This window comes from Trichoplax adhaerens, genomic scaffold, assembly GCF_000150275.1.
Source record: "Trichoplax adhaerens TRIADscaffold_3 genomic scaffold, whole genome shotgun sequence".
NCBI classification, from domain to species: Eukaryota; Metazoa; Placozoa; class Uniplacotomia; order Trichoplacea; family Trichoplacidae; genus Trichoplax; species Trichoplax adhaerens.
The window spans coordinates 1,467,111-1,478,555 of record NW_002060945.1 but is presented as its reverse complement, the minus strand read 5'-3'; the positions used below and the strand labels follow the sequence as shown (position 1 = coordinate 1,478,555).

At 32.6% G+C, this 11,445-nt stretch overlaps 1 protein-coding gene across 1 annotated transcript; it reads right to left on the bottom strand.

The window, feature by feature from the left end:
- Window positions 1-2,148: 2,148 nt before the first annotated feature.
- Window positions 2,149-11,092, bottom strand: TRIADDRAFT_54170 (uncharacterized protein; the record flags this gene model as incomplete). Its single annotated transcript, XM_002110271.1, has 13 exons — window positions 2,149-2,559; window positions 2,703-2,862; window positions 2,938-3,016; window positions 3,289-3,358; window positions 3,513-3,615; window positions 3,733-4,061; window positions 4,132-4,242; window positions 4,404-4,509; window positions 4,668-4,792; window positions 5,056-5,145; window positions 5,781-5,927; window positions 7,921-7,968; window positions 11,054-11,092. The coding sequence occupies 13 exons, from the start codon at window positions 11,090-11,092 to the stop codon at window positions 2,149-2,151; spliced, it is 1,818 nt and encodes a 605-aa protein (XP_002110307.1).
- Between the last annotated feature and the right edge of the window lie 353 nt (window positions 11,093-11,445).

Below are 11,445 nucleotides of genomic sequence, written 5' to 3'. Positions count from 1 at the left end.
AGTCTGGCCAATAACTGCAAAGTAGTGTACGGCGTAGTGCATTCTAACCTATACTAAAGCCTGTTAATACTCTAATAGAGCGAGAATTACTATGGGCTTTTTTTTACTTTTCCTGTTACAGACAGCTGGTGGACGGATGTTCTGCACCAATCCTCCGGCAGAGTGCTCGAGTGGCTGTTCAATTTAGAGGCCACAGGTATCATGGAGGGATATACTGTCAATGAGCTAATTATATAATATATATATGTTATATATATAATATGATCAAGGGAAAATTAAGAATAAGGGAATGTTTTGTATGAAAATAAAATGCATTACAAATCAATTGAATAAATAATGAATTAGCTCCACTTATAAGACAAACTTAAAATATTCCTTTCCACGATGCCTGCTCACTGCTTAGTGATCAAGGTCTATCATTTTTTCATCAACTCGATCATGGACTATTCTTACATGCATCCAGGAGTTCATGACTCTATCTTACAGCAGCAAAAAGGAATCTCCATTCCATACTGCATATGTTCAAATGAATAATTTCTACGCATGGCAAGATCAACTTAAAATAGCGTGTACATGTACACTGTGTTTTTTTCCCTGTAGGCATCCACTGTAACTAGTTATAGACTTGATCTTGTAGACTAGCCGTGGTCATAATTATGAATAAACAGCAATCCATATGCGAATGAGCTTTACTTGCCTTACTAACTCAAACTACAACTTGCAGTAATAGATGGCAATCCACATACAGTTTCACCTCTTCTTCTTCATACGAGTATACATGACAACTGTACGCTCAGAGGTGTTCTTAACAGATAAACTTTCAAATATTACTTTTTTACAGTCCATAACTAAAGCAAATCACGCACTCCATCGAACAATTATACGCAGACAGCAATCTACACGTAGTTTCTCCTCTTTCTTCTCCAAGTCAATAAGTACAACGCTCATAGATATTTCTAGATTCGTATACCTGTAGTTCAAACTAGCTATTGAAGCGTACTGCTCTATTTTACAATAACATGCAGCTTCTTCTCTTTCTTCTTCATGGAAAAAATGTATGCATAACGCTCGTAGGCATTTATATACTCGTACGCCTGTAGCTCAAACTAACTATTTATGCATGCTACTTCTATGGTAGTATTAACTGATAAACACTATAGTTACGCTTTATTTCCACGGTAGTAAACACAAATGATCATATACAACTATGGAACCCTACCTTGACATTACTCGTATTACCGATACTGCACTCTGCCATGCACTATTCACTAGTTATGACTTTGCCAACAGTATGGTGTACCTTGATGACGCTATCTGGAATCAGTAAATATGCTCCCTACCAATAAAACTTTGAATACAGGTCGAGCTTTATTTCTTAAAATTACAGCAATAATTAAATTAATATTGTTAACCTCGTGATCCTGCTCACAAAATAATTCGCATAGAATATGATGCCATCGTTATGTGTATATTTAAATAACTTATGGTTACCTCAACTACATGCAAACTAATATCTATTGTCTACTACAATCAACCTTAATATTATTATTGGTCCATGGCATCATATTATGTTATATTTCTTTGAAAATTAATAAAAAAATACATAAAGTTGGTTTGTTAATATTGTACCGATAAAATTACTAGTAAATAACTTCCAATGAAACAAAAATGTCATATTATTATATGGTTTGCTAAAAATATTTTAAAGCTTGGCTTGCACAATTGTACAGTTTAATTTCATGGGTAAATTCAAGATACGAAAGTAGCAAGTTTTTCGTAACAACATAATTCAATTTTTTACAGCGAATAATATTATAAAGTGCTTGGTTCATAAAGGATTACTAACACAATGGGTTTATGCTAGTATGTGATTATCAGATTATAGTCTATAGTACAAAGTCGTAGATATCTACAGTGCGATAGCGCAATTGTCATTTCAAAGGTTCATGCCTGAGCAATATACGACGTAGTGTAGAATTATCGTCGTTATAAATAGACTTACTGTAGCGTAATAAACTTTAAATTTTTCAATTGAGCATGTATGCCATCATCCATTCTTATAGGCTACTCCAACTGTAGAAAATACATTAAAAATTGAATGAAATTAATCTACCTCAAATCTTCCTTTCATGTACAATCAATCGCACGCTATTCTTCACTTAATGAATTGGTAGTAGGAGATACATTTTTTTCTGCAAACTCTAATACAGCTTTGTAGCAAAATTCATACTGTTGCCATGTTTGTATCATGGCATCTCTTTGGCTTCGAATCGCACAAACAGTTTCCATAATATTGACTTTCCTTGTCTTTGCAAACTGCTGACAGCAAATATCAACTGTAGCATAGGTACCCGTTCTACCAACGCCTGCACTACAATGGATAACAATTGGTGGTAAAGGCTGCTCTTTACTGTTAGTGTTATCATCAACTGAAGAATTTACACTTCTATTAAGGTGATTGATGTTTTCGATCATTTTCAATAATGGAGAAGCACTAGGAGGAATACCGAAATCAGGCCAAGACGTAAACCGAAATAGGTAAATGCATCGGGTACTGAGCTACAATTAATTACCCATCAATTAAAGAAATTACTATTTTATTTAGCACAATAATAGATTGAACTAAAAAGAATCTATAAATGACTTTTTCATTTCATAAGAACATACGGATATCAATACCAATACTGTAACTATTACCATACCGATCCTTCCGATTCCTCGCAATATATGCTAAGTTTATGCAAGACATAATGTTCCTTTTCAGTTGTCGATTCGTGTTCAACAGTTAATTTGCCATAAATCAAAATCTCGCCGTCATTAGGCCAGTATTGGGAGCATTTAACGCGGCCATTTTCATATAATCTAATTGAACAAAGATTACTTTAATGAGTCGAGAATACATCGATTACTTATCTAACCGCAGATCGAGAGTTCTACCTTGCTAACATGACGATAATATTAACTTTTTCAGCCCAAATCATTTTCCAAAAATCTGTCATTGTATCTGGCAGAGGTCCTAAGATACATACACGATATACATACAGTGGGTCAGTAAGTACATTAGTTTAGGTGCTAGCCATCTTTAGTAAAATTAATTTCATAACCTTTACAGCAATTAACACACAGTAACACCGAAAAATGCTCCAATCCTTAATCAAATATAGTACTTGGATAGCAAAACAACACAATCACAATAATACAAAAAAATAAACCTTTCGCTACAATCCCATAAAAATAGAATGAAGGAAATTTACATTTAAAGGACCCTGTATCCATGCATTATTTTACCTTGAGTTGCAATATATGCGTTACCATTGCTATATCCATTGACATAATTCGCATGTATATAAGAACAATCCTGAAAAAATAATTTCAATACATATTAATCGATTGAACAGCTGGCGTAATTTTTTATAATCTTAATTAGTATTTCTAAACATTGTGAGCTTCACTGGTTTTATAATTGAAAAAAAACTACAAGATCAAGACGTAACTAAACTATTACACCCTACCTCATTGCTGTTGTCATCTCCAATATCTTTAGGTAAACGCACACGACTACTTTCTAGGCAAAGGATATTCTGGTATCTATTTTTCTTTCTGTTACAAGGTTTTCTAAGTAAAATAAATAAATTGCATACAAAGATAGGAATTCCATTAGCAAACACACATGATCTCAAATGTTGATATTATATTGACATCAAATTTAGTAAATTTTATTTTCAAGCTTACAAAGATGATTCAAAATTAGTTCCTTTTGATTCTTCATCCCATCGTGATTTTTTGCTAATCTCTTGATACTCCTCTAGTAGTTGATCCCTGTCATTGGTACGATCTTTAAGATCTTGAAAATTTAGAGCTGCTTGTCCAGTTGATTTTTGTCTTTTCAATTCTGATGTACGCGTGTAATAAAATCCCTTCTGGACATCGTAAATATGGCAACTATTTGTTAGCTTGTTTAACCAAATATTATAACAAAATTTGGAATTTCCGCCTAATTCATTAGGTAAAGCATCTTCAGGTACGAACTTCTTCAAACTACTATTATCTACGAATACCACCTAAAAAAGTGCAGTAAGCTCGAATTATTTCAATTGATAAATCGGAAATAGAAATTGCTGCAAAACTTACTCTATCTCTTAATTTCCGATTAAGTATTTCAAAATAAAATTTTGCTGCATATCTCAAAATCAGACTACAATTGATAGCTAATATTTTCTTCACAGATATCGGATAGTTTCCCTAAAAGCCAAGTAGAAACGATTACAGTTTAAACTTGTATGGTTTAGTCCTATATACTCTGTACCAACACAATAGAAAGTCAGCAAAATAAAAAGAGATTAAATAAAAGTGCCACATTTAATTCAAGTACTAAAATTGAGAATAACTATTGGAAAATATACCTGTATAACTTTTAAGATAGTGCGGACAAAATCTTTTTCACCAGATGTTATTCCAACAGTGGTCAAGTCAATTAATAATATTACACCAGATTGTCTTGTTCGGGGACTACAAGAATTAATATTGCAATAACATATCTTAAATGATATACAGCCTACTTTTTACTTCACATCATTTTTATATAAGGCTGCAAAAATAGTAATACAATACAAGGACAATATACAAGCGTAAACTGTGCAGACCACACAAAAAATTATATGCCGTACTCTTTTAGAATTTGATCCAATTGAAATATCATTGATTTCAAAAAAGTCTGAATAGAGTTCTCTTCCTTCTTATAACGATGTGCCGTTAGTAGAAGAACGGAAGCATGATCTTTATCGCCCAAACGCTAAGTAGTAAGTAAAATAAAGATAATATTGGTAGAATATATTAGCATAATTTTTTATTGTCAGTAATAAATTTGATTTCTTGAATGAAATTTTGGACACCGACACAATATATTGTAACATAATATGAAATGCGGTACAAGGCAGGAAGACTAATCCCTTCAATAGACAGAGTTACTTCTAAGATATCAGTTTACATTGATGCTATAAATGTTTAAAATTGTAATTTTGGTAGTAGTGTATTAATCGTCTTGTTGATACTTACAGTGATATAAAATCGACGACTTCTCAATTCATCCTGTAAATCTTTATCATTAGGATTAATCCTGCATAAGTTATACTTTTTTCGAAAGTCCTAAGGATGAGCAATTATAAAATATTAAGTGTCGATAGGTATGACATTATCATTCCAACTGTGTGAATCATCCTTATAAATTTTATATTGTGTAACTAGAATATACTGACAATAAAAATGTTCACTACTATCAATGGCACCTAAAATGATATAGTAGTTGACATCTATTTCTTATATCTAAGTTCAAAATCAGGACTACAATCTTTAGATAGATAGTACAAGAGCTAACTAAAGACTACTACAGTTCTATATACGTCTATAAGAAAAGAAAATATAATTACCAATGTACATTAAAAAGTAGGATACAGATACTAATATTGAAACATATAACTACGTCATTGCTATCAGGAACAACAATTTACAGCACTTAATCGAAGCACGACAAAATGGACATTGCTTCAATTTCATCTTGATATCAGAATATAGAAAGTTAATACTAATCCTATTAACATAATTCTCTTTCTCTATTTGTATACAGTTAAATTAAGATTGTAACTCGGTTGAAAGATCAAAGTTATACCACTAGAGATTAATTTTTTATGCCAATCCATCTATACACAATAGCTACTGTTTTAATATCAATACGATCTTGTAGTAACGAAATATCAATTCAAGGGATAAACAAGAGCATTTACCAAATGTTGTTGAAACAGTGTCTTAGCTCGCTTTATGTCATTTTTTCGAGCAGCTACAAATATTTCTGCAGTTTGTGTGTTGATATTGGTAAAATTATCATCCATCTCTTGCAATGTTTGAATATCCTCTAGAAATTGTTGAATCAACTGCATTATATGCAGAAAAAGACAATTAATGGCGTGATTTACCAAACTAAAAAAAAATACTCGTATACAGTAATATTAAATTAGTTCTAACAATGTTGTTATTAAAAGAGGTGTATTACTAACTCATCCGAAAGATTATAACCTACAAACTAAATAAATATCAAAAATTGCATGATAAAAATGGTTACTATTAGCGGATAATATCATTACGAGATGGATAGTTTAATGTTGAATACGATAAGTGATACAGCGAAATCTGTAATGGGATTATCGTAAAATAATCTAGTTCAATAAAAGAAAATAGCCTAGATACTCTTTATCGTTCAACGGATGTAACATTGTATAACGTACTGAACAGAATGCGACGAAACTAACAAATAAAAAAAATTCGATAGGTCTATATTTACGAGATAAATATTGCTATAAGCAAACAAAAAGTATTTCAGGTCTATTTTTGTGAGTACTATAACTTACAGTAAATAAAATCGGTATACCTAACATTTTTTATATGATGGTATAAAATATAATTTGATCGGTAAAGGATAATAACATATATTTTTTTTTCAATATGTGTAAGTAATCTAGACAATAGTTGCAACTTGTTACTTATACTTTACCGTAAAGAATTGGAATCTGTTTGTATACTTATTTGTTCAAAACATTATCAGATTATAATCAATAGAAAGATAAGGAGATTAGTCTTATATAAAAATTGTCGACTGAGATCATGTCTACGTGTAATGCATTATATGTCAACGTAAATAATTTTCTTTTTGAACTACAAATAAACAGTGCCTCCAAATTAGAACTTGTTATAGGAAAAAAGTTTATGTCAAACAAACGAATTGTTTGTTATTCCAGAGTATAGAATCATTAATTAACGCCTACTCTCAAATCTATCCAAGCGTTGTATAGCAGTAACTAAAAATAGGGGTATTACTAAAGGATTAATAAATTAGTCGAATTCATTCTTGTTGCCTACAGTGGTTGAATTATTTACTGTTAACTTAAAGATGAAAAATGAGCAATAATATTAATACATCCAGTATGATTACGTCATTTTTTTTCTTCATATCCATTATCATGGACTATGCTGATTTATCCTCTACTTTCTAAAATCTCAGCCAGTATCCATTCAATTTTAGTGCAACAGTAGTAGATTTCGATTGTGTCACTGGCATGATATTCTGTAATATCTTGCCTACTGTGATACTGTAGTGAACTTGAAGCATTACAACTAAGACGTATAATTCCATTTCTTTTCCGTATCTATCTTAATTACGGTATGAGCAATAAATTTTCTAGCCGGATATGAACAGTACTATTGCTATTAAATTTATAAAAGCATATACATTGTATTAAAATAGTATTTTGGAATAGGTGTATCTATTGCAAATGAGTCATTTCAGAAATATGGTTTCACCAACTAATTCATTATACATATAACAATGATTATAAATAAAGTTTCTGATTAATAGGGTATTGGTTAGGAATAGAATTAGAGGCATATAAGATATCAGCCGAGTAACATCATTTAGGTTTGAAACTTTTTTCCCATACTACAGCGATGTATCAATCTCTATTGCAAGAGAGTAATATAGTCTGTCACTATGAAGAAAGACACAGTTAACGGTTACATCATGACGACCAAATTGATAGCCTTATATTCAGTATGGAGTATAAGAGAATAGGCATCGCGACTAATTTGAAAAGTTAACGTGAAAAAATCAGTTGAAAAATTGGGGAATACCGTATAAAGTAGATGTAGTACTGCTTTAAAATGTCGATATTAATAAAAGTAATTGAGTGGGAAAATTTTTAATAATACAATCTATAACAATACTATTGGGAAATCTAATTTCTTTCATGACATCATTTCATGAATTATGTCAGCGATATACATAGAGCTAATATGGTGTTTGTATTTTTATCACCTGAGCATAAAATAACTGGTAAGACACATAGATAGATTAGTCTCTTAAAACTACGCTACCTCCTGGCGTACTTCCTCCGATTCCGAACTAGCGCTACTGTCAGTCCCCTAAAATTAAGCGAAAGAAGAGATATTCAATAATGACTTGGATATAATAAGGAGAACCGTTGTAGCGATATAATCAAGTACCATTCTGCAAATTGATTGAGTCAATTTCTTAGTTATAACCTTAAATTTGATTTGTTTACAAGGTTATACTGTAACAACGCTATTTTACTATATAACCCAGCTGTTAGTACAATTTCAATATGAAAGAATCATTATACGTCAATTTTTCATTCAGTTTGTAATTACTCTAACTTTGAAATAATCTAAAGAGGCTGGTGTATAACGATACTGTGTCTTCGTTATTGATCATTCTACAGGAAATTATACAGATGATGAATAGTTGAAATGATTTAATGATTTATGAATCATAACGATGATCGAAGGTGAATATGTTGAAATTTTTGATTCCATTACTTCTAGTTAAAGGAGTAGCCACGTAATGGAATTGAATACTACTAGTAGGTATTAACGATGACAGGAATGCTTTAACCCTAGTTAAGGACGAATATCGTGTGTGATGTACAATCATCATGATCCATGTCTGATTTTATTATTATCGTGAGAATAATTCATTACTATAATCGACACTACAGAATCACTGGATAATACGAATGATTTTATCATTTTTCAACATCGTTACAGTTTTGCTTTTTTCATCCACTATCATGGTATGCAATGTAGAGGGTTTTATAATCACGAGATGAACAAATTTACAATGGAGATTTTAGCTTCACGGTAGATGCCATTTCATTGAAGGTAGTACGCCCTATGCCCTAGGCAATGTCGTCAAAAGACGCATGTAAAAGCAACTACCACATATTGAAAATTACAGTTATGATCGAAATAAAAACATTCATGAGATCACATTATGAAAATAAATAATTCACTATCGTCGACTGAACCAAATCGACAGTAAATAGGCTGCTTGCTTCTGATTATCTTACTAGTTGTGCTGGCCTAACTTGATGTGATCACAGGATATCTCAATCACACGTACGTGGACTAAAAGTGCCTGCAGGCAAAAATCAAAATGACAATTCAAATTACGATTTTCTGATACTGTAGGTGTTGGCCAAATGATTACAGTGGACAAGTGCTACCTAATTTATCACCTACAATTAAGTTGAGCTTGCAAATAATAGCCACTCTACAGGGGATAGCTACGGCATAATCTACCTATCACTTCATCACCCAAGTATAGAATTGACAAATCAATAAAATGTATTTTTTCCATTGGACGCAATTCAAGCAAACGTCAAAGTAGCTAGTAGTCAACTTTTCATCCATTTTGGACAGATTACATTGGATTTTCAGATGTTACTCTTGATAATCGTTTGTTGAAATCATCCATCAATACGATAGCGAGATTATCTTTGCAACACAAGATTGTTACGATAGCCAAAAAATAGTTCACTAGCATTGTCGATCATGATCGTTCAAAGTATGTAAAGATACATGGTAGGAATGTTTAAATCTTGCAATTTTTTGTCTTTTTAGGGGTACTAGGTGTGCTCGAAGTATCTTTCAAAATAACGATTACGACTGTGATTGCAATGATAGTAGCTCAATAACGTCTCGAATACTTTCTACAATGTAGATTGCAGAGTGAAAAAGAAAGTAAACCCAAAATGGTTAAACTATTGAAAATTGGAAGGAATCCTTTTGCAACTGTATACAGCTGAATAGCGTTGGTAATGCTGCATCAAAATATTGTATACATATTCGATTGCAGGATGAAAAAGAAAGCAAATCAAAAATGGTCCAAATATTGAAATTTTGAAGGAATCCTCCTCTTTCAACTGTTGTATCCAAGTCATGATTAAGTTGAAAGTATGACAGTACCGTTCTAATATGCTTTCTGGCTACAATTGCTATCAAATGGATGAATTACGAGCTCTGTATCTTTGAAAATAACGATTTTTCGACTAGAGTCGACTATGAAGTAATGATCAAGTTGAAAGTATGAAAATACAGTTAACATGCTTTTTCTACTGTAATTACTATCAAGTGGATGGCTAGCAAAATTAGTCACGTTATCTCAAGTGTTTTGTAAAAGAAAAACTTGTTCACTTGACCATTTTTAGTTGGCCAGTTAGTGTGGTTGATGTTACTGGACTTTGTAGAAGGTGTTGGAAAAATAAGTGGCAACAAAACTATGCACATTTTAGAAGGACACTATTCTTTATCTGCTAGGATATTGTGGAATGCTTAGTGTACAGTCATCACTTGGCGTTCAAAGTGCAATTTCAAGCAGTATCTTGTTCTCTTGTTGAGATTGAGATTGGATAGATGGATATCGTCATTAGACAGGGTAAAAGTAATAAAATTAGCGATTGGTATACTATCTCCAATCAATCTCGATTGCAATATTTTGATCTGTAGTCAAGCTTGTGCAAGTAAAATTGTGTCAGGATAAAGTACGATGAAAGTTGGTGATCCAATATCGTTGATTGGATCATGATGAGATGATGTCGTTGGATTTTGACATGATTGGGAATGGCCCCAAAATGACTGTACTCATCTTTTGATACATAGGATAGTCGATTGATAGCCCCCTGTAAAAAAGAAGAGAATATCAGCACACACTGAGACTAGATGAACTTGTTATTTAAATTCCCCTTGATCCATGTTCAAACAGTTATTTTCACTTTGTATCATGCCATCATGGTCGTGATCGCTTGACCATGGCCATTGCGACTTTTGCCTGCACAACAATGTCTATGGAAGGTTCACCATGATTGGCCGTCAAAGTAGAGGAAATTGGAAATGATTATGCTTTATTTGAAGGATGAAGTGGATGCTAGTCGATGAGAGTAAAGTGATTTTTGAAAGTAGCAGGTGTTGTCGTAAGCGATATTGTTGGATATGCACCCCTTTGTAAGTGAATTGACTACGGTATCATGTTGCAAGAGAGAAAGGATAGACAGTACTACAGACAGTCCAGAGTCCGATCATTTCTGCTCAAGACAAGGTTATTAAATGCTACTCCTTTGGGTGCTTTTCTACTCTTCATCAATGTATTAGGAAGTGATTGAATAGTCAAGTGTATGTGGACCAATTGGTGGACAACAAGAGTCCATTTTACCTTGGGTTGATGATTGTTTTCACAGGCTGCCATAGCCATGGCGTTGCATTCACCACTTACAAGGAAGTAAGTCTCAACTCTACAATGAAATAATATGATCCACTGTATCAAGCACATCCAAAACTGGCTTTGCTAACATCCATATGATGAAACGATGGATAACATGGTGAAATAATGAGGGGAAAAAAAAACTACCAATGGACCATAGAAAGAAATTCATTTCCTTCTCCTAATGACAACTTACAGGAATAGACGCCCTAGCGCGTAAAACCAAGATGTTGATGAGTCAGGATTTGCTATTCTACTCGTCTGCCAATTCAGTGAAGAATCTTGACCGAGTGTCGAGCCAACAAGGCAAAATACATCCAAAGTCTATCTGACAACACTCTACT